This window comes from Grus americana, unplaced genomic scaffold (genome assembly GCF_028858705.1).
Source record: "Grus americana isolate bGruAme1 unplaced genomic scaffold, bGruAme1.mat scaffold_764, whole genome shotgun sequence".
NCBI classification, from domain to species: domain Eukaryota; kingdom Metazoa; phylum Chordata; class Aves; order Gruiformes; family Gruidae; genus Grus; species Grus americana.
In genome coordinates, this window is record NW_026561974.1 from 3,191 (window position 1) to 27,613 (window position 24,423).

Here is a 24,423-nt window from a genome sequence, read left to right on the forward strand (position 1 = left end):
TGCGTGCCTTTCTTATGGGGGACGTAACCTGTTTGAGCAGCCAGGAATCAGGTTTGGAAAGCAAAAGCCCTGATACAATTAAATCTGGCCAGGGATGCCAAGGACAACAAGAAAAGTTTCTATGGGTACATAAAAGGAAGACGAGGGAAAATGTTAACACTAACTTCAGTAGCAACAGCTCATCTTGGTGCCATTGAATTCCTTTATGAGAGTCAACTGACTGTCTGTATGCACCACTGCTGTCCTTGCAGGAGGTTGTCCTGAAACACCAGCTGTGCTGGGCTCTGCTGCCTATCAGTACTGCTGCTCATGAGATCCCTCCTGAAGGTCCCCAGTCTGCCCCTCTGACGTCCCAAGGGCCCATATATGCAAAGACGCGCTATGTTCATAGCAGAGACGCGCTTGGACTATGTGTTAGATGGCAATGTCAATGATGATATGAGCTGTAGACGTAGATGATGAGGTAGCTGACATGAGGTGCCCACAGAGCCAGCAAAACCTGCTGTCCTCACCAATGCCCGAGATAAGCAGGGCTGGGCTGTGCAGCCCTGACAGGAGACCATGAGACGTTATAGTCAGGGCAGACCTGGGAAATACAGCTGATGGGGAAGAGAAGGAGACATAGCCGTCCCTATGGCACATGCCTCCATTTGGTCAGAGGAACACCTCTATAGGTTGCCCTGAACCTACTGATCAGGGACAGGATTCTTTGTACTGAATGTCAGCATCTGCTGTCATGTCTGTTGGCCAAAGGAATTCCCCAACAGCCTCCAAGGTGATGCCCTCACATGCCGCCCTGTCCCTCACAATTGTTCCATTACAGCTTGCTGCCACCTGCACGTGCCTTGGACCACCTGTGGCACCTCAAATGGCACCAGGTTTTAGCATCAGAAAAGTTCACTCCTGGCCTCTATCTCCATTATTAACATGGCACCTTAGATAAGGAGCTCACACCTATTTGACTGAAAAAGGGGAAACATCAAATGCATTTTTAACAAGGGAAAAAAGGAAGACTCAGAGAACTACAGGCTGGTCAGTCTCACCTCTGTGCCTGGCAAGATCATGGAGCTGCCAAGGAGGTGACTGGTGACAGCCAACATGGCTTCACTAAGGGCAAATTGTGCCTGACAGATTTGGTGGCATTCTATGATGGGGTTACAGCATTGGTGGATAAGGGAAGAGTGGCTGACATCATCTACCTGGAGCTGTGCAAGGCATTTGACACTGTCCCACACGACATCCTTGTCTCTAAATTGGAGAGACACGGATTTGACAGATGGACCTCTCAGTGGATAAGGAATTGGCTGGACGGTCGCACTCAAAGAGTTGTGGTCAATGGCTCAATGTCCAAGTGGAGATCAGCTACGAGTGGCGTTCCTCAGGGGTCGGTACTGGGACTGGTACTGTTGAATGTCTTTGTCGGTGACATGGACAGTGGGATCGAGTGCCCACTCAGCAAGTTTGACAACAACACAAGCTGTGTGGTGTGGTCAACATGCTGGAGGGAAGGGATTCCATCCAGAGGGACCTTGACAGGCTGGAGAGGTGGTCCCATGCAAAACTCATGAAGTTCAACAAGGCCAAGTGCAAGATCCTGCATGTGGGTCAGGGCAATCCCAAGCATGACTATAGGCTGGGCAGGGAATGGATTGAGAGCAGCCCTGAGGAGAAGGACTTGGGAGTGTTGATTGATGAGAAGCTCAACATGAGCTGGCAGTGTGCGCTAGCAGCCCAGAAAGCCAACTGTGTCCTGGGCTGCATCACCAGCAGCGTGACCAGCAGGTCAAGGGAGGTGATTCGGCCCGCTACTCCGCTCTTGTGAGACCCCACGGCAGTACTGTGTCCAGCTCTGGGGTCCTCAGTACAGGAAAAACATGAAGCTGTTGGAGTGAGTCCAGAGGAGGCCATGAAGATGATCAGAGAGCTACCTAAAGGGGCTACAGGAAAGCTGGAGAGGGACTGTTTATCAGGGAGTGTAGTGATAGGACAAGGGGTAATGGGTTTAACTAAAAGAGGGGAGATTTACATTAGATATTAGGAAGAAATTCTTCACTGTAGAGGGTGGAGAGACCCTGGAAGAGGTTGCCCAGAGAAGCTGTGGATACCCCCTCCCTGGAAGTGTTCAAGGCCAGGTTGCATCGGGCTTTGGGCAACGTGGCCTAGTGGAGGGTGTGCCTGCCCATGGCAGGGGGGTTGGAACTAGATGCTCTTTCAGGTCCCTTCCGACCAAAGCCATTCTATGATTCCATGATTTTTTTGCAGCTGAGCTGAGGCAAGAGGAATCCCACCTCCAGTGGGTCTGTGGGTTGCACTGGAGAAGCTGAATCCCCTCTGGCCTCAGGAATACTGATGAGAGCTGAGATGCCTTCATTGACTTGGTTCCATCCCTGCCCTGCACAGAAGGAAATGATCCCCTGCCTGTCACTGCCTGTGTGTCCTGCCTGACAATGGGGCAGGACTGGGGGTTTCCAGAGGGGAACATTGACACCTCCTGTAGATCTGCACACCCTGGAAGAGCAATTCCCATCGCAGGAATCAGCCTGTCCAGTGCTTAGGGAGGGACACTGGGTGATTACTTCAGTCTGCTTCAAATTCTGCTCCCCAGGAGAGACCCTGCTGCCTTTCGTGAGCTGTGAGCCCTGGAGGCCCAGGGACACCTCGAGGGAGTCGGGGAGGGTGGGGAGGGGGCAGAGAAAGTGACACCTTGGGCTGTTGTGCTGCTGCTGAGCTGAGCTGGGCTCCTGGGATGGAGGGAGCTCATGGCAAGCGGGCAGCGCTGCAGAGAGACAGCTCTGCCCAGGAGCAGCTCCTCTGCAAAGTGCAGCAGGGCTGAGGGCACTGCCTGCAGGCAGCGAGGGCAGAGGAGCGAGGGAAGAGAGGAAAGAGGCAGTCTGGGGTGTGAGAATGTTGCGAAGTAACAGGAGGAGAAATCTCCACAGCACTTGGCACGGTAGGTCTGTGGCAGCAGGACAAAGCAGCTGCAGTTCCTGGAGAGACCTCCAAAAGCTGGCACATGCCACAGCCTGTGGGATCTATCAGGAGGACGCTCACAACGTCTCTGGTGTGGAGGAGGAGGAGGACGTGCTGCAGAGCAGGGCTTCCCTGCCACAGCGTCAGAGGCACAGGGCATGACGGCTGCCTTCTGCCAGGAACGGCCGCAGGGGTGTGCAGGTGGGTGTGCAGCCAGGGGTGCCCAGGGCTGTCCTTCCGAGCAGGGTCCCTGCACCCCAGGGGCTGTGTGCTGGCACAGGGACTCTGCCGCCTGCCAGGGTCACCCTCAGCCTGCCCGGGGAGCTCCCCATGGCGCTGTGGGGAGAAGCTGTGGGTGGAAGGAGCGACCTCTGTCAGGGCAGGGTCCTTCTGCTGTCGAGAGGGTGCTGCGTGGGTCAGGGTTGCTCACAGCTCCAGGGTAGCCCTGGGGATTTCCAAGGGGTCTTTTCAAGATGGTTTTCCCTGTAAGGGAAGGTGTCTGTCTTTTGAGGTTTCTCATCTTGGTCGGCTGGTTGGGCAGTGGGACATTTCCAAGGGGGCTTTTGAATCCAGAGATCAAAGGAGGGTCTCCTGTATGGCTAAGGAGCTTTCCTCATCTGTGATTCAGTGTGCAGCTGTGGGGGCTACAGACAGCACCAGCATCACCTTTCCAGTCTCATCAGGCTTTGTGTGACCTTCTCTGTAGCCCCTGCACACACACAGAGAGAGGCTGCAGGGCAGAGCTGGGCACACAGGGGCTGGCATGGGGTCTGTGAGCAGAGAAGAGACGTGGGGCCAGAGAAAGAGCTCCTGGCAGGGACAGCTCCAGGCAGGAGAGATGGGCAGGAAAGGAAGGAACTGCTCATGGAAACCCTGTTGCAGGGGAGATACGGGCACCTCCCGGCCACCCCTTGCAGTGCAGACGCCTTCCCTGAGAAACCCCCTTCATCCCTCCCACCCAGCACATTCTTGGCCCTCACGGCCATTGGGGTCTAGGGTGGGAGTCACCTCTCTGTCCAGCAGACCAGCAGAAGAGGCAAAGGGCATCCCTCCTGCCACATATTTATTTCCCGCTGACCAGCAATCGGATGGAAGGCAACTGTCCTGCAGTATCAGTCTCTGGGGAGGTGACATGCACAGCTGGGTCAGGGTAACGCTTTCCCGAGTGCCCGGCTGTCTCTGCCCTGGCCTCTCTCAGCCAGACCCTCCCTGTGCTTTTCCTTGTTTCTCCCTGTGATTGTTTTAAAGTTACCTTTTTATTGCGGTCAGACTCCCTGGGGGTGGGAGGTTCAGCTGCAGAGTCACGGGCTGATCTTGTTCATCCATTCATGTGGGCATGTCCTTGGGAACAAGTGTCCCAGCTTTCCTCTGACGTGTGGGGCTGTGGGCAATGGAGTCTGTGGGGCTGGAGAATGAGCTGGATTTCCCTTAATCAGGTGCTGTCGTTAGGACACTTGGCTAAGTCCTTGGGGTGTCCCTCCAAGGTGTGAGCTGCCTCCAGGATGCAAGCCTGCCCCATAGCACCTTTGTGTTATCTGAAAGCCCCATGGAGAAATGCCGAGATGCTACAACCAAGGAAAAGCTGTTGGGTTGGTGAAATGAGCCGCATTTCTTCTTGTCTAGAAGTGGGGTGCTGAGACCTTGAGAAAGGGTGAGACAATTTGTGGTCTGCACTGGATGCCTCTGCTCTCAGCAGTGTCTGGTTGTATGACATAACCTAAGAGTGTGGTCACTCTCCACCTCATGAAGGTACAAGCTGGGAACAAGACGGAGGGACAGACCAGCTCCCCTCACTCTGCTCTAAGCCACAGGCAATCCTCTTGCCTCGCACGACTCACTCTGTGCTCCCTGAGTGCAGCAGAAATGCTGAGGGTTTCTGACATCCAAGAACACCTCTCGAATGTCTCAAACTGCCTTCTGCCATCCTAGTTCCTTCGTCCGCAGAGTGCAGATGCTGACAGGCCCTTTTTCGTTAGGAGCGGATTCACCTGACAAAGCCAAACCCAGGACTGGCCCCTGTCCCACCGTTCCCATGAACCCACTGCTGCAGAGCAGGGCTGACTCCTCGGCAGCCAGCGGGCAGAGGCTCTGCTCCTCACAGCAAAATCAGCCAGCACCAACCAGAGCTGCACCCATGGAAGTGTAGGAGGTCTCCTGGGAAATGAGAAGGTCTGTATGCAGTAGGGGCAGAGTCTATGGGTAATGGATTTCATTTTGCTCAGAGAAGTCTCTGCTAACTGACTGTGTTTTCCTCCTTGAACAGTTCCCCAAGCCCAGAGTGAACAAATGTCCAACAGCAGCTCCATCACCCAGTTCCTCCTCCTGGCATTCGCAGACACACGGGAGCTGCAGCTCTTGCACTTCGGGCTCTTCCTGGGCATCTACCTGGCTGCGCTCCTGGGAAACGGCCTCATCATCACCGCCATAGCCTGTGACCACCACCTCCACCCCCCATGTACTTCTTCCTCCTCAGCCTCTCTGTTCTTGACCTTGGCTGCATCTCCACCACTCTCCCCAAAGCCATGGCCAATTCCCTCTGGGACACCAGGGTCATCTCCCACTCAGGATGTGCTGCACAGCTCTTTCTGTTTGTTTTTTTCATTTCAGCAGAGTATTGTCTTCTCACCGTCATGGCCTATGACCGCTACGTTGCCATCTGCAAACCCCTGCACTACGGGACCCTCCTGGGCAGCAGAGCTTGTGCCCACATGGCAGCAGCTGCCTGGGGCAGTGGGTTTCTCAATGCTCTGCTGCACACAGCCAATACATTTTCCCTACCCCTCTGCCACGGCAATGCTGTGGACCAGTTCTTCTGTGAAATCCCCCAGATCCTCAAGCTCTCCTGCTCAGATGCCTACCTCAGGGAAGTTGGGCTTCTTGTGGTTAGTGCCTGTTTAGCCTTTGGGTGTTTTGTTTTCATTGTGGTGTCCTATGTGCAGATCTTCAGGGCCGTGCTGAGGATCCCCTCTGAACAGGGACGGCACAAAGCCTTTTCCACGTGCCTCCCTCACCTGGCCGTGGTCTCCCTGTTTATCAGCACTGGACCTTTTGCCCACCTGAAGCCCCTGTCTGTCTCCTCCACAACCCTGGATCTCGTGGTGGCAGTTCTGTACTCGGTGGTACCTCCATCTGTGAACCCCCTCATCTACAGCATGAGGAACCAGGAGCTCAAGGATGCAGTGTGGAAACTGATGACCGGATGTTATTCAGAAGCAAAAAACTGCCCCTCTTCTGCATAGCATTTATTTATGATGTAACTTATTACAGGTCCAGTCTGTTGTCTGCATTTTTTGGTTTTTGGCATGGTGTTTTACTTGTAATGATGTTGTCATCCCCTCTCTCATTCACTGTCTGCTTTCTTTTCTGACTGAGTGGCTGTGTATATGGAGAGCCTTGCTCTCTGTGTCTTACAATTAAAAAAAAAAAATAAAAGGGTCCTGCAGTGCCTTTCTGAGATCCTTCCACAAACGAGAAAATTTTGAGCCTTAACTTCATTGTGCAGGTAGGATTTCGGGAAAGGCAAAGGTCACCTGGGAAAGTCAAGAGTGAAAAGATGAGCTTTGATCACCTGTTAGAGACCCGTTAGAGATGACCTTTAGGCTGAACAACTGAAATGCCAGCCTGCTGCTGCTGCTGAACAGGGAGGGTGATTTAATAACAGCAGGCACAGGTGGGGCTGAGGGACTCAATGCCTTCTGTGCCTGAGTGTTTACTGAAAAGGTCTCCAGGCCTCTGTGCTCAGGGAAATGGTTCAAGGAGGAGAAGAGCATCTATGGGCAAGAACCTCCTGAACTCCAGCAAGGGCAAGTGGCAGTTTCTGCCCCTGCAGGGGACTCACCCTGGCAATGGCACAGCCTGGGGGCTGCCTGGCTGGGAGCAGCCGTGTGGGAAAGGTCTCGGTGGGCAGGGAGCTGGACAGGAGGCGGCCGTGTGCCCTGGCAGCAAGGGAGGCCACCAGCATCCTGGGCTGTCAGAGCAGGAGCACGGCCAGGAAATTGGGGGAAGGGATTTTCCAGGTTACTGCATCCTGATTTCAGATCCCCAGTAGAGGAAGGACGTTGGCAAGCTGTAGCAGGTTGAGCAAAGGGCCCTCAAGAATGTCAGGACGCTGCCTATGAGGAGAGGTTGAGGGAGCTGGGCTTGTCCTGCCTGGAGAAGGGAAGTTCTTGCAGAAGCATTGCACCATTCCCAGGAAGTCCGAGTCAGGCTTATGTGCGTGGTACGAGACATAAGGACAAGAGGCAATGGCCCGAAACAAGAGAGGGTCAGGCTGCATATAGGGAGAGAGTTTTCCAGCATGAGGATAGTCAAATGCTGGAAGCCATTTCCCAGGGAGTGTGCACCGTCTCTGCCCCAGAAAGCAAACAGGATGTGTTTCGATAAAGCTGTGAGTAGTTTGGTCTGAACCTTCTTTGAGCAGGAGGTTCAGACACCTCCCGAGGTGCCTTCCAGCATGAATGAGACACCTGAAGGAGCTGTGACCCCATGGGAAGCCTGCGCTGGAGCAGGCTCCTGGCAGAACCTGTGACCCCATGGAGAGAGGAGCCCACATTGTAGCAGTTTTTCTGGCAGGACTTGTGACCCCACGGGGGACCCATGCTGGAGCAGTCTGCTCCTGAAGGACTGCACCCTGATGAAGGCACCCACGCTGGAGCAGGTCATGAAGAAAATGCGGCCCATGGGAAGGACCCACATTGGAGAAGTTCATGAAGGACTGTCCCTGATGGGAAGGACCCCCCATTGCAGCAGGGGAAAAATGTGAGGAGGATGGAGCAGCAAAGACAACATGCAATGAGCTGACTGCAACCCCCATTCCCTATCCCCCCGTGCCACTTGGAGAGAGAAGGCAGAGAAATCAGGAGTGAAGTCGAGCCCAGGAAGGGGGGAGGGCTGGGGGGAAGTGTTCTGAGATTTGGTTTTATTTCTCATTATCCCACTCTGATCTGATTGGTAATAAATGACATTAATTCTCTGAGTTGAGTCTCTTTTGCCTGTGATGGTAATTGGTGAGTGATCTCCCTGTCCTCATCTCCACCCACGAGGAGGGGGAGTGATAGAGGGGCTTGGTGGGCAGGTGCCTTCCAGCCAGGTTCAACACACGACAGAAGCAGAACATTTCCTTCTCTTTAAATTGTTTCCTTAATTTCTTTGTTGCTTCATTTTAATTTTGGACATTTTCTGAACCGTTCTGCCATAATCAGGCCTCTAACATTAACAACAATATATCTGTGTCTCACGTGGAGTTCAGTGCCCTAAAACCTCCCTGCCCAGGACTCTCCTTGCCACTGCTCGCCCTTTCACACAGCCAGTCACACTCTGAGGGGCTGAGCTCTCTCGACTGTTACAGAGAAGAAGGGTGACCATCTTCAGTGAAACGCTCTGCTTCTCCATGGCCAACATATCTGTGTTTCCAGCACTTCTGGAAGGAGTCCCTAAATCAGCAAGACCCACTGCCTTCACATTCCCTCGGGGGTATGTGGATTGGCGCTCTATTTTAGGTGAAGAAAGGGACGAGGTTGTCCTTACCCAACACCAGGCACCTCAATGCAGATGTCTAGACTTGCCTTTGGAGTAAATGGAGAGAAAGAAGTTGTCTCAGCCGAGATGCCTGGAGATTTCCTGGTGACCAGCTAATGCTCCAGAAGGGAGCCCTGGGTCACATTTCCAAGCACCTTATGGGCACTTCTGTAAGCCAGGGCAGCTCAGACAGCAACAGCCTCTCTATGTGGGCAAATGAATCCAGACCTGAATGTAGGTCTTAGTCTCGAGTTGAAAATTATTCTAAAAATACCTGAAAATAATCTTCCTTTTCAGAATATCAGCTATTTGGGCTCAGTTCTTTTTTCTTTTCTTTTTTTTTTAATTTGGGAGGACCACATGAGTACACTACAGTAATTTCCCTCTGCCAGCATATTCATATGCAGTTGTTTATCAAAATATTTTTCCTACCAGTGCTCTGAGTGGAGAAATTTTGTTCTGAAAATATACTATATCGACATATTGACATACTTCCCATCTCTTCTTCAGCCTCTCTGCCCTTTCTCTTTCCTCTACCTGTTTTGTCTTTATAGAGAACTCCAGGTAAAGATTTATTGAGTAATTAAATGTGGGAGATATTTCTGGGCATCATCTAGTTCCCCCCCACACCCCTTACTCAATGGAGGGCTCCCACCACTTCAGTGTCATCCACGAACATGCTGAGACTGAACTCTGTCCCATTGTCCAGGCCATCACTAAAGGGGTCAGACAGCATTGCCCCCGGCACTTCTCAGTGAGGGATGCCTCTAGAAACTGGCCATCGGTTGGACTTTCTAACAATGATTGTTATGTCATTCCCCCCCGCCATTGCCATGACATTTCAAAGACAAAGGACAGCGGCCTTGCGATGACACCAGCCATTTCCCCCAGACCCCTCGGGTGCATCCCCTCTGGTCCCATGCACTCGCCTGTGTCCAACTGGCACTAGTGCTCCCCAGCTGCATCTTGCTCTCACATGGGTGAAGCTTTGCTACCACAGAGGCTGCTAGGAGACTCAAGGACCAGGGAGACCTGGGGAAAGATCCTACCAGGAAAGGAGTAGGGACGTGTGGCAATGTGATCCTCAGCCTCTTCCATGTCTCTGCAAGGCCTTTTTGGACTCACTGGAGGTTAAAGTAATTGAATCTTGCTTGGATGTATCTGCACCTCACTGTCGGGAGGGTATCTCGGGCCAAGTTAGCCTCAGAACCACACTTGGGACTTCATCTTGGAGGGGTTTCGCTTGGAAGGCAGAGCCCAGGAGTGAGGAGTTCACCCTCACGGTGAAATCTTTGTCCTTATCTCCAGGCTGAACGCTCATTGGTTTTTTCCTCCCAACATGCACCATCATTAAGAGCCTGGCTCCGCATTCTGCATGACCTAATTGTAGGTACGAGCAGGCTGGGATGAGGGCCCTCCCAGCCTTCCCTGCTCTGGGCTGGACAAGCCCAGTTCCCTCAGCCTCTCCTCACAGCAAAGTGCTTCAGTCCCGGGTTGTCCTGAGGGCCCTTTGCTAAACCCACTCCAGCTTGGCAATATCGTTCCTGAATTGGGGGTCTGAAATGTGGATGGAGTATTCCAGAGAATTCTTTGCCCTCAGTCTTCTGGCCATGCTCCTGGTTGTACAGCTGGTGGCCTCCCTTGCTGCCAGGGCACAACGGCTGCCTTCTGTCCAGCTCGCTGACCACCAAGAGCTTTCCCACAGGGCTGGTCTCATCCAGGCAGGTCCCAGGCTGTGCCATTGCTAGGGTGAGTCCCCTGCAGGGGCAGAAACTGGCACTTGTCCTTCTGGGATCTCATGAGGCTCCTGCCAATACGTGCCGTCCTTCTCCATGAACCCCTTCATTGAGCACAGAGACCTTGACAGTAAAAACTCAAGCAAAAAAGGCATTGAGTCCCTGAACCCCATCCGTGTCTCCTCTTCATGAGATCACTGTCCTCGTTCAGCAGTGGGCTGAACTACTCTCCTACTTGAGACAGCCTCTTCCAGGTCCTGGAACCTACCCAACCCTGTCCGCATCCCATGTGAGGTTTAGCAGACATCCCTGCTCCAGGTCTGCCAGGGTCTGGACAAGGAGAGGTGTCGAGCAGGTCTGGTTATTCCCCCCGTGCAGGCACTGAGCCCAGCAGGAGGAAGGAAATGGCCGTGCAGCACAACTCACCCATAGACCTGTGCAGAGCGGGCAGTGCTGGAAGTGGCCGATTGCGGTTTAACCTGGCAGGCAGCTAAAGACACAACACAGCTGTTTGCTCACTGCCCCCACCCAGTGGGATGGGGGAGAGAATCAGGAAAAAAAGGTAAAATTTGTGGGTTGGATAAAGACAGTTTAATATGACAGAAAAAGTAAGCAAATAATAACAACAACAACAATAAAAAACAATATACAAACCAAGTGATGCACAGCACAATTGCGCACAAGCCCCAGACCACAGAGGCCCAGCTAGTTCCCGAGCCATGGTCCCAGCTGTCGGCCAGCTTCCTCCATTTATATAACAAGCATGATGTCATATGGTATGGAATATCCCTTTGGCCAGGTTGGGTCAGCTGTCCTGGCCATGTCCCCTTCCCAGCTCCTTGGGCACCACCAGCCTCCTCACTGGCAGGCCAGTATGGGAAGCTGAAAAGTCCTTGCCTTGGTGTAAACATTGCCTAGCAACAACCAAAACATGTGTGTCTTATTAGCATTATTCTCATCCTAAATCCCAAACACAGTACTATACCTGCTACTAGGAAGAAAATTAACTCCATGCCAGCCGACTCCAGGACACAGCTTAGTGAGGCCACCAGTGAAAGCTCACTCTGGTCTCATTCTCTAACACATCGCCACATGCCCACCTCCCCTCAGCCCATGGAGAAACCAAGCACAGCAGCACGGGCTCGTGGGGGCAATTTCTTCAGCCTGTTCCTGACCTCAGCTTTGGAAGAAGAACCCAGCCTCCAGACCCTGGCGTTGAGAAAATGCCTTTTTATTACAGAGATGTGAGAAGGGAGGCCAGCTGGGCCATTGTGCCAGACACATGTGCAAAGACATGTGGGTCAGAAAGACTGCGTTTGTGCCTCTGGAGAAGTGGCGTAGATGCATACGTTCCTTGGAAAATATAATTATCCTAGATAAAACAACCAAAGCACAGTGGGTTCCCCCGATATATTGGAAATACCTTGTGAAGACACACAGGCAGCTTATTCCTTCTGAAAGACTACTGATTGAAACAGCTTCTTCAGGGTGTCTTTGAGTTGCTGGTTCCTCATGCTGTAGATGAGGGGGTTCACAGATGGAGGTAAAACCGAGTACAGAAGTGACACCATGAGATTCAGGATCGCGGAGGAGACAGACGGGGGCTTCAGGTAGGTGAACATGCCAGTGCTGATAAACAGGGAGACCACGGCCAGGTGAGGGAGGCACGTGGAAAAGGCTTTGTGCCGTCCCTGCTCAGAGGGGATCCTCAGCACAGCCCTGAAGATCTGCACATAGGACACCACAATGAAAACAAAACACCCAAAGGCTAAACAGACACTAACCACAAGAAGCCCAGCTTCCCTGAGGTAGGCATCTGAGCAGGAGAGCTTGAGGATCTGGGGGATTTCACAGAAGAACTGGTCCACAGCATTGCTGTGGCAGAGGGGTAGGGAAAATGTATTGGCCGTGTGCAGCAGAGCATGGAGAAACCCACTGCCCCAGGCAGCTGCTGCCATGTGGGCACAAGCTCTGCTGCCCAGGAGGGTCCCGTAGTGCAGGGGTTTGCAGATGGCAACGTAGCGGTCATAGGCCATGACGGTGAGGAGAAAATACTCTGCTGAAATGAAAAAAACAAACAGAAAGAGCTGTGCAGCACATCCTGAGTGGGAGATGACCCTGGTGTCCCAGAGGGAATTGGCCATGGCTTTGGGGAGAGTGGTGGAGATGCAGCACAGGTCAAGAACAGAGAGGTTGAGGAGGAAGAAGTACATGGGGGTGTGGAGGTGGTGGTCACAGGCTATGGCGGTGATGATGAGGCCGTTTCCCAGGAGCGCAGCCAGGTAGATGCCCAGGAAGAGCCCGAAGTGCAAGAGCTGCAGCTCCCGTGTGTCTGCGAATGCCAGGAGGAGGAACTGGGTGATGGAGCTGCTGTTGGACATTTGTTCACTCTGAGCATGGGGAACTGTTCAAGGAGGAAAACACAGTTAGCAGAGACTTCTCTGAGCAAAATGAAATCCATTACCCATAGACTCTGCCCCTACTGCATACAGCCCTTCTCATTTCCCAGGAGACCTCCTACACTTCCATGGGTGCAGCTCTGGTTGGTGCTGGCTGATTTTGCTGTGAGGAGCAGAGCCTCTGCCCGCTGGCTGCCGAGGAGTCAGCCCTGCTCTGCAGCAGTGGGTTCATGGGAACCAGGGGGGGACAGGGGCCAGTCCTGGGGTTTGGCTTTGTCAGGTGAATCCGCTCCTAACGAAAAAGGGCTGTCAGCATCTGCACTCTGCGGACTAAGGAACTAGGATGGCAGAAGGCAGTTTGAGACATTCGGGAGGTGTTCTTGGATGTCAGAAACCCTCAGCATTTCTGCTGCACTCAGGGAGCACAGAGTGAGTCGTGCGAGGCAAGAGGATTGCCTGTGGCTTAGAGCAGAGTGAGGGGAGCTGGTCTGTCCCTCCGTCTTGTTCCCAGCTTGTACCTTCATGAGGTGGAGAGTGACCACACTCTTAGGTTATGTCATACAACCAGACACTGCTGAGAGCAGAGGCATCCAGCGCAGACCACAAATTGTCTCACCCTTTCTCAAGGTCTCAGCACCCCACTTCTAGACAAGAAGAAATGCGGCTCATTTCACCAACCCAACAGCTTTTCCTTGGTTGTAGCATCTCGGCATTTCTCCATGGGGCTTTCAGATAACACAAAGGTGCTATGGGGCAGGCTTGCATCCTGGAGGGCAGCTCACACCTTGGAGGGACCCCCCAAGGACTTAGCCAAGTGTCCTAACGACAGCACCTGATTAAGGGAAATCCAGCTCATTCTCCAGCCCCACAGACTCCATTGCCCACAGCCCCACACGTCAGAGGAAAGCTGGGACACTTGTTCCCAAGGACATGCCCACATGAATGGATGAACAAGATCAGCCCGTGACTCTGCAGCTGAACCTCCCACCCCCAGGGAGTCTGACCGCAATAAAAAGGTAACTTTAAAACAATCACAGGGAGAAACAAGGAAAAGCACAGGGAGGGTCTGGCTGAGAGAGGCCAGGGCAGAGACAGCCAGGCACTCGGGAAAGCGTTACCCTGACCCAGCTGTGCATGTCACCTCCCAGAGACTGATACTGCAGGACAGTTGCCTTCCACCCGATTGCTGGTCAGCGGGAAATAAATATGTGGCAGGAGGGATGCCCTTCGCCTCTTCTGCTGGTCTGCTGGACAGAGAGGTGACTCCCACCCTAGACCCCAATGGCCGTGAGGGCCAAGGATGTGCTGGGTGGGAGAGACGAAGGGGGTTTCTCAGGGAAGGCGTCTGCACTGCAAGGGGTGGCCGGGAGGTGCCCGTATCTCCCCTGCAACAGGGTTTCCATGAGCAGTTCCTTCCTTTCCTGCCCATCTCTCCTGCCTGGAGCTGTCCCTGCCAGGAGCTCTTTCTCTGGCCCCACGTCTCTTCTCTGCTCACAGACCCCATGCCAGCCCCTGTGTGCCCAGCTCTGCCCTGCAGCCTCTCTGTGTGTGTGCAGGGGCTACAGAGAAGGTCACACAAAGCCTGATGAGACTGGAAAGGTGATGCTGGTGCTGTCTGTAGCCCCCACAGCTGCACACTGAATCACAGATGAGGAAAGCTCCTTAGCCATACGGGAGACCCTCCTTTGACCTCTGGATTCAAAAGTCCCCTTGGAAATGTCCCACTGCCCAACCAGCCGACCAAGATGAGAAACCTCAAAAGACAGACACCTTCCCTTACAGGGAAAACCATCTTGAAAAGACCCCTTGGAAATCCCCAGGGCTACCCTGGAGCTGTGAGCAACCCTGACCCACGCAGCACCCTCTCGACAGCAGAAGGACCCTGCCCTGACAGAGGTCGCTCCTTCCACCCACAGCTTCTCCCCACAGCGCATGGGGAGCTCCCCGGGCAGGCTGAGGGTGACCCTGGCAGGCGGCAGAGTCCCTGTGCCAGCACACAGCCCCTGGGGTGCAGGGACCCTGCTCGGAAGGACAGCCCTGGGCACCCCTGGCTGCACACCCACCTGCACACCCCTGCGGCCGTTCCTGGCAGAAGGCAGCCGTCATGCCCTGTGCCTCTGACGCTGTGGCAGGGAAGCCCTGCTCTGCAGCACGTCCTCCTCCTCCTCCACACCAGAGACGTTGTGAGCGTCCTCCTGATAGATCCCACAGGCTGTGGTATGTGCCAGCTTTTGGAGGTCTCTCCAGGAACTGCAGCTGCTTTGTCCTGCTGCCACAGACCTACCGTGCCAAGTGCTGTGCAGATTTCTCCTCCTGTTACTTCGCAACATTCTCACACCCCAGACTGCCTCTTTCCTCTCTTCTCCTCGCTCCTCTGCCCTCGCTGCCTGCAGGCAGTGCCCTCAGCCCTGCTGCGCTTTGCAGAGGAGCTGCTCCTGGGCAGAGCTGTCTCTCTGCAGCGCTGCCCGCTTGCCATGAGCTCCCTCCATCCCAGGAGCCCAGCTCAGCTCAGCAGCAGCACAACAGCCCAAGGGGCCACTTTCTCTGCCCCTCCCCACCCTCCCTGACTCCCTCGAGGTGTCCCTGGGCCTCCAGGGCTGACAGCTCACGAAAGGCAGCAGGGTCTCTCCTGGGGAGCAGAATTTGAAGCAGACTGAAGTAATCACCCAGTGTCCCTCCCTAAGCACTGGACAGGCTGATTCCTGCGGTGGGAATTGCTCTTCCAGGGTGTGCAGATCTGCAGGAGGTGTCCATGTTCCCCTCTGGAAACCCCCATTCCTGCCCCATTGTCAGGCAGGACACACAGGCAGTGACAGGCAGGGGATCATTTCCTTCTGTGCAGGGCAGGGATGGAACCAAGTCAATGAAGGCATCTCAGCTCTCATCAGTATTCCTGAGGCCAGAGGGGATTCAGCTTCTCCAGTGCAACCCACAGACCCACTGGAGGTGGGATTCCTCTTGCCTCAGCTCAGCTGCAAAAAAATCATGGAATCATAGAATGGCTTTGGTCGGAAGAGACCTGAAAGACCATCTAGTTCCAAGCCCCCTGCCATGGGCAGGCACACCCTCCACTAGGCCACGTTGCCCAAAGCCCCATGCAACCTGGCCTTGAACACTTCCAGGGAGGGGGTATCCCCAGCTTCTCTGGGCAACCTCTTCCAGGGTCTCTCCACCCTCTACAGTGAAGAGTTTCTTCCTAATATCTAATGTAAATCTCCCCTCTTTTAGTTTAAACCCATTACCCCTTGTCCTGTCACTACACTCCCTGATAAACAGTCCCTCTCCAGCTTTCCTGTAGCCCCTTTAGGTAGCTCTCTGATCATCTTCATGGCCTCCTCTGGAATCGCTCCAACAGCTTCATGTTTTTCCTGTACTGAGGACCCCAGAGCTGGACACAGTACTGTCGGTGGGGTCTCACAAGAGCGGAGTAGCGGGGCCGAATCACCTCCCTTGACCTGCTGGTCACGCTGCTGGTGATGCAGCCCAGGACACGGTTGGCTTTCTGGGCTGCTAGCGCACATTGCCAGCTCATGTTGAGCTTCTCATCAATCAACACTCCCAAGTCCTTCTCCTCAGGGCTGCTCTCAATCCATTCCCTGCCCAGCCTGTAGCTGTGCTTGGAATTGCCCTGACCCACATGCAGGACCTTGCACTTGGCCTTGTTGAACTTCATGAGTATTTCATGGGACCACCTCTCAAGCCTGTCAAGGTCCCTCTGGATGGAATCCCTTCCCTCCAGCATGTTGACCACACCACACAGCTTGGTGCTGTCATTAAACTCTCTGAGGGTGCACTCGATCTCACCATCCATGTCGCCAACAAAGATATTCAACAGTACCGGTCCTAGTACCGACCCCTGAGGAACGTCACTCGTAGCTGATCTCCACTTGGACATTGAGCCATTGAGCACAACTCTTTGAGTGTGACCGTCCAGCCAACTCCTCATCCACTGAGTGGTCCATCTGTCAAATCCATGTCTCTCCAATTTAGAGACAAGGATGTCGTGCAGGATAGTGTCAAATGCCTTGCACAGCTCCAGGTAGATGATGTCAGCCACTCTTCCCTTATCCACCAATGCTGTAACCCCATCACAGAATGCCACCAAATCTGTCAGGCACGATTTGCCCTTAGTGAAGCCATGTTGGCTGTCACCAGTCACCTCCTTGGCAGCTCCATGATCTTGCCAGGCACAGAGGTGAGACTGACCAGCCTGTAGTTCTCTGAGTCTTCCTTTTTTCCCTTGTTAAAAATGCATTTGATGTTTCCCCTTTTTCAGTCAAATAGGCCTGAGCTCCTTATCTAAGGTGCCATGTTAATAATGGAGATAGAGGCCAGGAGTGAACTTTTCTGATGCTAAAACCTGGTGCCATTTGAGGTGCCACAGGTGGTCCAAGGCACGTGCAGGTGGCAGCAAGCTGTAATGGAACAATTGTGAGGGACAGGGCGGCATGTGAGGGCATCGCCTTGGAGGCTGTTGGGGAATTCCTTTGGCCAACAGACATGACAGCAGATGCTGACATTCAGTACAAACAATCCTGTCCCATGATCTCTATGTTCAGGGCAACCTATAGAGGTGTTCCTCTGACCAAATGGAGGCATGTGCCATAGGGACGGCTATGTCTCCTTCTCTTCCCCATCAGCTGTATTTCCCAGGTCTGCCCTGACTATAACGTCTCATGGTCTCCTGTCAGGGCTGCACAGCCCAGCCCTGCTTATCTCGGGCATTGGTGAGGACAGCAGGTTTTGCTGGCTCTGTGGGCACCTCATGTCAGCTACCTCATCATCTATGTCTACAGCTCATATCATCATTGACATTGCCATCTACCACATAGTCCAAGCTCGTCTCTGCTATGAACAAAAGCCTTTGCATATATGGGCCCTTGGGACGTCAGAGGGGCAGACTGGGGACCTTCAGGAGGGATCTCATGAGCAGCAGTACTGATAGGCAGCAGAGCCCAGCACAGCTGGTGTTTCAGGACAACCTCCTGCAAGGACAGCAGTGGTGCATACAGACAGTCAGTTGACTCTCATAAGGGAATTCAATGGCACCAAGATGAGCTGTTACTACTGAAGTTACAGTTAAAGAAGAAAGAAAGACTACGTGGGGCCACCGCAGAATTTACCAAGGGCAAGTGTCAATATGTCTGAGGTACAATATGCTGCCTTTGGCTCTGCCTTCATCATCCCAGGCCTTTGTGCCTTGAGGCACATGGAGAACAACCTGCAGTGGGTGGGGATCAAGTCAGGGCTCACCTGAGCACACTCAGCTCTTTACCAGTCCATGGGACCAGAGGGACTCCATCCAAGGGTGCTGGCCAGGAAGTCACAGTGACACTGCTCTGTGTCACTTTGGACATGTCATCCGGGGAACTCCCTGAGGACTTGCAAAAAGCAAACATTGCATGCATCTTCCAAAAAGGCCCCAGGGATGAGCTGGGGACCTGAAGGCTGCTCACCCTCCTTTTGGTTGAGGAATGCGTCCCAGAGCGTGTCCTCTTGGATCCCATTTCTGGGGTTCTGAAGCAGAGGGTGACTGCATTTACTCAGGTATGTCATGCCTGACCATCCACACTGCTTTCTGAGATGAAAGGATTGTATTTCCGAGTGAAGGGAGAGCAGTGGATTTCATTTACCCAGACAAAAGCAAGGATTTTAACGCTATCCCCCACTATATTCTTTAATTCCTATTATGATCCTCTGGTCTGCCTGGGTAGATAAGTGGATTAAAAACTGATTCCATGTTCGGGCTCAGAGGGATGTGGTGAATGGGAGATACGCTGCTGGGGGCCTGTAGCTGCAGGGTCCTTCAGGGATCCATCCTGCAACATGCCCTCTTTCATGTGGTTTTACGGACCTGGAGGAGATGAAAGCATGCTTTCTCATCAAGCTTGCAGATGACACCAAACCGAGGAGAGGAGCTGATACTCTGGAGGGCAGGGCTGCCATCCCAAGGAACCAAGACAGGCAGGAGGGATGGGTCAACAGGAACCTCATGATATCCAGCAAGGACAAACCCAAAGGCCTGCCCTGGAGTGGACTAAGCCCCTGCGGTCACATAGGCTAGGGGCTGCTTGGCTGGGTTGCAGCTCTGTGTTAAACACTCTGGTGGGCCTTGGGTTCCCTTAGGCCGAAGAAGAGCTATCAGCAAGGAAGGCCAAGAGCCTCTGGGGCTGTATGAGCAGGAGCGCAGGCAGGGGAAGCAATTCTCCACCTCTGCTCAGCGCTTGTTAGACCACATGCAGAACACTTTCCCAGGTTTTGACCCCACACAATGCAAGAGAGGCCTTGCCTATGGTGATAGAGTGATGTTTCCAAGAAGATGGTCAGGCTCATTAACCAGGGTGCAAGACAGGAGGACAAGAGGCAACGGGCTGAGACAAGAGAGATTCAAGTTAGCTATAGGGAGAAACTTTTCCAACGTGAGGACAGTCAAGCACTGGCAGTTGTTTCCCAGGGTATGCTCTAGTTCCATCCCTGCACATTTTCAACACCCAAATGGATAAAACCCCTCAGTAACCTGCTGTGACCCTGCTGGGAGCAGGAAGTTAGTCTAGGCACCACCCAAATTCCCTTCCAGCCTGAACGATGCTGTTTCTCCTTCTCCTTCATGTTGTCAACGTTAAGGAATGCTCTCAGGTTCTCCCTGACTGTGGAAGTCATTCCCATCCGGCACAAGGCTTCGTCACAGGAACCCCCAGACAGCCCTGGTCCCATCCTTTCCTTCACCTTTCATGTCCTGGTTCCCTCTTAGCCTCCTCTCAAGTTCAAATTTTACCCTCCTCATACTCTCCAAGAAGAACAGCGTTCCCTCTTAACCCTTTCCCCACTGGTTATCCAGACAAGGGCAACAATGGTGTGAGGGGCCTCTTGGGAGCTTCACACAGGGCAACAGGAAAATTACTAAAACATGGGAGCGTGTGCTGCACTGCAGCAGGACACCCAGCGTGTCTCTGTGATCCCCATCCTGGGAGGTTTTCAGCTATCCTCCCCAAAAGTGCCACCAGCCTGGCCACGGGTAGGTGGTAGCTCGTATGGTTGTATGTTTTGGATGTGCGATGAAAACAGCCTTGGCAACACAATGATGTGTTAGCGATTGCTGAACGGTGTTTATTCAGTGTCCAGGCCTGTTCTGTTTGTCAGGCTGCCCCGCCAGTGAGTAGGCTGGGGGTGGGCGAGATGTTGGGAGGGGACACAGCCAGGACAGCTGGGGGAATCTTAACTTAACTGCTGAAAGAGAGGTTCTCTGCTGCAGATTCAAGTCTTCAGGGGTAGGATCTGAAAACAACAGCTTTGGACTAGCAAAACTTTTAGCTCCTTTTCCATGCATTGCCTCATTCCCCTGCTTTCAGTCATTGGCACCCAGAAGCATCAACCCCTTTAATTTGCTCTCCTCTGAAATATGACCGAGGGATGGGAAGAAAGGAAGAAGAAGGAGAGAGGAGGAGGTCATTCCCACTGTTTCAGTCCATACATGGCTGAATTTCACAGGTGCAATTCAAGTCAATTTTGCCCCAAAACTCAATTGTTTGAAAGGGTTTGGCCCTGGCATGCTGAGCACCTCCAGGGCCCGGCTGTACAAGCACTGCAGTGACACGGCTGTGCTGGGCCTTTGTGTATCGGCCGGAGCCTGGCACTTGAGGGACAGGTTCTTGTGCTGTTGTGCATCCATAATGGATCAAGCTGGGAAGCGAATCTGTGAGTCAGAACCAAGGAGGTCCATGGCCAGGCACGGCTGTGCCCATGGCTGTGGCTGGAGACCAGTATGCCCACAGCGTAGCTCAGCTCAGACTGACACTGCATTTCACATCCCGGATCCACTTTTCCCTCTTTGCAGGTACCACGTGCAGGTGAGCATCACCTCTGTTGGCACACCTGGCAGCTGTGCTAAGAAGCTGGCCCCAGGAACCAGAAGAAACCTCCGGGACTGTTTGCACCCTGCGGTTTCCCCTTCCCGTGAGTGTCAGGGGGAGTCGAGTCCCCGAGGGTGATGTGGGGTCAATGGACTTCCTCACATTTCTTAAATAAGGCTTTGTCCTCTTCCTCACCTGATTCCAGGTGTTAATCTCCCACCACAATGCCTCCCTAACTGGTCTCTCCTGTGACCCCCACCCACAAGAGCTCACCCAATATGCTGCCCATCCCATGGAGGACCTCCACACATCCAGGCAGCCCCCTCACACTGAGGGCATCCCCCTCCTGATCTTTCCAACTCATCCCTTCTGAGGAGCCTGTATCCATCCATCGCAGCACCTCAAGGGTTCTGACCTGTGCCACCGCACCTCAGCAGGTATTACATCGATTTCAGAGCTCTGTGACAGCGCACAGGGCTCCAGCTCCTCCTGTCTGTGCTCCAGGCTGAGGCCATTGGTGCACACTGGGGCTGCAGCCCCTCAGCTTGGTGCCACCAGGGCCAACCTCAGACTCGTACCAGCTCTGGCGTCCAAGATCCTGTGCAAGCAAAGACTTTGCTTCAGAGCAGAGACATGCTGGTGTGGATGGCAGGTGGCAATGTAAGGCTGAAATGAGGGGGCCCACAAAGAGCGCAAACCCTGTGCTCCCCAGTGCCACAGAGAAACAGGTTTGGACTGTGCGGTCCTGGCAGGAGAGGGCTTTCCCGTCTGCAGTGTCTCTGCAGCCCCCAGGGCCTGTGGTGGAGGGGGAGACGGTCTCCAAGAAGGACAAGTTGCTGCTGAACATGTCCTTGCCTATGGACACCCTGTCATCTGGGCAGTCATGTGAAAGTCATTTACCTGTTCCGTGACTGTATCATCAAGGAGGTGAACAAAGGATGGGGGTGAGAAGAACCAGCAGCATTTGAAAGTGTTGGCACAGGAGCGGAGACCCTGCCGTGGTGTGCCCCGTACTCCTGCACTGCCTCATGCATCTGCTGGGTAGACACGGGACAGACATTGCCTCACTGCAGTGCTGGCGTTCGGTAACTTGCTCAGCAGCAGCAAATCTGTCTGAGATGCCGTTAGAGGTGTCTGTTATTTACCAGCTCTGAACGGGGATCGCTGTGCGAGAGATCCTCAAACGCCCTTCTCAGCCACCCTTGTGCTGGGCAGTTTTGGCATCTGAGGTAGCACGACAGGCCTGTGCTTGGCCATAAAGCTGAGCAGCTGCCCTGGCCCTGTCTGGGTGACCGCTCTAACACCAGAACAAAAAAAGGCGATGCTGAGACCTAAGTGTGTCTCTGACAGAAAAGCCACTGCTGGAAAGAGGTGTCCTTCCCCAGCCGAGGGAGGGAACATCAGTGATTGCTTCAGCCTGTTTCTCAGCAGGTTCCCCTGGAGCCCCAGGGACATTCTCTGAGGGAGCCCAGAGGGGGCAGAGAAAGTGCTGCCTTGGGCTGGTCCTCTGCTGCTGAGCTGGGCTGGGCTCCTGGGATGGAGGGAGCTCATGGCAAGCGGGCAGCGCTGCAGAGAGACAGCTCTGCCCAGGAGCAGCTCCTCTGCAAAGCGCAGCAGGGCTGAGGGCACTGCCTGCAGGCAGCGAGGGCAGAGGAGCGAGGAGAAGAGAGGTGGAGGGCGGTCAGCAATGGCAAGATGTATAGAGCTCACTGGAGGAGAAGCCTTCACACCGCTTTACATGGTAAGTCTTTGGCTGCAGGGCAATGCACGTGGGTATTCTGGAGAGATCTCCTAGGGCTGGAATATCCCATGGCTGGTGAAAAGGAGTGGGATGTTCTCCAGAGCAGTAATTCTGTGCCAAGCCATCAGAGGGACAGGGCATGGCATCTCCAGTGTTTTGGGGATGGCTGCAGGGTGTGAAGGCTGGTGTGTCATCTCCTCCAACGCAGACCCCTTCCTCTGAGCAAGCCCCCTTGCCTCCTCTCCCACCCAGCAAAGCCTCTGCCCTCAGGGCCGTGGGCTCCAAGGCATGACCCAGCTCCTCTGCAGCCAGAGCTCAGCAGAGCCGTGGGGCAGCTCTCCAGCCACGTGCCCAGTTCCCTCTGCAGAGCACAGGGGCTGAGAGCAGCTGCCCAGCAATGTTGGTGTCTGGGAGGTGGCGTGCACAGCTGGGTCAGGGTAACGCTGTCCTGAGTGCCCGGCTGCCTCTGCCCTGGCCTCTCTGCGCCAGACCCTCCCTGTATTTTGCCTTCTTTCTCCACTTGTCTGTGTTCTTGCTGTTGTTATGCTGGTGGTGCTGTCAGACTCTCTGGGGATGGGAGGTTCAGCTGCAGAGTCACGGGCTGATCTTGTGGGTCCATTCACGCAAATGTGTCCGTGGGAACAAGTGTCCCAGCTTTCATCTCGCCTGTGGAGCTCTGCTTAATGCAGCCTGTAGAGCCCGAGTATGAGCTGACTCTTACTGAGACGCCATCTTTAGGGCACTTACTTATTTAGGGCTATATATTTGAGGTGTCCTTCCAAGCTTTGAGTTGCCCTCAGGGATGCAGAGGCCCTTCTCCCACGGCACATTCAGCCAGCAGCAAGCAGAGTTCCAGCAATGGAGCTGCAGAAGTAGCTCCTAGAACACAACAAGACTGTGTGTGTTTGTCTAGCAGGGGGAGGGTGTGTGAGAAATGGCTTGGATTTTTGTTAGAGAAGAGTGCTCTAACTTGTCACTGCCTTTTCCTCCTTGAAAAGGTCCCCATGCCCAGAGGAAGGAAATGTCCAACAGCAGCTCCATCATCACTGAGTTCCTCCTCCTGGCATTCGCAGACACACGGGAGCTGCAGCTCTTGCACTTCTGGCTCTTCCTGGGCATCTACCTGGCTGCCCTCCTGGGAAACGGCCTCATCATCACCGCCATAGCCTGTGACCACCACCTCCACACCCCCATGTACTTCTTCCTCCTCAACCTCTCTGTCCTTGACCTGGGATCCATCTCCACCACTCTCCCCAAAGCCATGGCCAATTCCCTCTGGGACAACAGATCCATTTCCTATGCAGGATGTGCTGCACAGATGTTTTTCTTTATCTTCTTTATTGTAGGGGAGTATTGTCTTCTCACTGTCATGGCTTATGACCGCTACGTTGCCATCTGCAAACCCCTGCACTACGGGACCCTCCTGGGCAGCAGAGCTTGTGCCCACATGGCAGCAGCTGCCTGGGGCAGTGGGTTTCTCACTGCTCTGCTGCACACGGCCAATACATTTTCCCTACCCCTCTGCCACGGCAATGCTGTGGACCAGTTCTTCTGTGAAATCCCCCAGATCCTCAAGCTCTCCTGCTCAGATGCCTACCTCAGGGAAGCTGGGCTTCTTGTGGTTAGTGTCTGTTTAGCATTTGGGTGTTTTGTTTTCATTGTGGTGTCCTATGTGCAGATCTTCAGGGCCGTGCTGAGGATCCCCTCTGAGCAGGGACGGCACAAAGCCTTTTCCACGTGCCTCCCTCACCTGGCCATGGTCTCCTTGTTTATCAGCACTGCCATGTTTGCTGACCTGAAGCCCTCCTCTGTCTCCTCTGCAACCCTGGATCTCGTGGTGTCACTTCTGTACTCAGTGGTGCCTCCAGCCATGAACCCCCTCATCTACAGCATAAGGAACAAGGAGCTCAAGGATGCAGTGTGGAAACTGATCACTGCATGATATTCGGAAGCACTAAACTGCCCATCTTCTGCTGCATAACAGCTGTTATTTAACTCATTACAGGCCCAGCCTGTCCTCTGTAATTTATATTGTTGATGATGGTGTTTTACTTGTAATGATGTTGTCATCCCCTCTCTAATTCAGTCTCTGCTTTTCTTTTCTGACCGAGTGGCTGTGTAAACGAGGAGCCATGCTCTCTGTGTGTTTAGGTAAAATAAAGGGCCTTGCAGCAAGGTGGTTTTTTTTCTGAGATCCTTCCTCCAGGAGC

At 53.7% G+C, this 24,423-nt stretch overlaps 3 protein-coding genes and 1 pseudogene across 3 annotated transcripts; 3 read left to right on the forward strand and 1 right to left on the reverse strand.

The window, feature by feature from the left end:
* Positions 1 to 5,256: 5,256 nt before the first annotated feature.
* LOC129201025 (olfactory receptor 14I1-like) lies at positions 5,257 to 5,633 on the forward strand (annotated as a pseudogene).
* A 3-nt stretch (positions 5,634 to 5,636) lies between these two features.
* Positions 5,637 to 6,098, forward strand: LOC129201027 (olfactory receptor 14J1-like; the record flags this gene model as incomplete). The annotated part of the gene is made up of 1 exon (XM_054812248.1): positions 5,637 to 6,098. A coding segment is annotated over one exon (462 nt), but the record flags the coding sequence as incomplete, so codon positions are not given.
* A 5,570-nt stretch (positions 6,099 to 11,668) lies between these two features.
* On the reverse strand, positions 11,669 to 12,604 carry LOC129201024 (olfactory receptor 14C36-like). Its single transcript, XM_054812247.1, has one exon. The coding sequence runs from the start codon at positions 12,602 to 12,604 to the stop codon at positions 11,669 to 11,671; it is 936 nt and encodes a 311-aa protein (XP_054668222.1).
* Positions 12,605 to 23,234: 10,630 nt separating this feature from the next.
* LOC129201023 (olfactory receptor 14A16-like) lies at positions 23,235 to 24,155 on the forward strand. The gene has a single exon (XM_054812246.1). It carries the CDS (start codon positions 23,235 to 23,237, stop codon positions 24,153 to 24,155), a length of 921 nt encoding a protein of 306 aa, XP_054668221.1.
* The last annotated feature ends 268 nt before the right edge of the window (positions 24,156 to 24,423 follow it).

What these genes read in the sequence shown, in the direction of transcription:
- LOC129201023 (XM_054812246.1), top strand. Translation starts at nt 23,235, where the DNA reads ATGTCCAACAGCAGCTCCATCATCACTGAGTTCCTCCTCCTGGCATTC.
- LOC129201024 (XM_054812247.1), bottom strand. Translation starts at nt 12,604, where the DNA reads ATGTCCAACAGCAGCTCCATCACCCAGTTCCTCCTCCTGGCATTCGCA.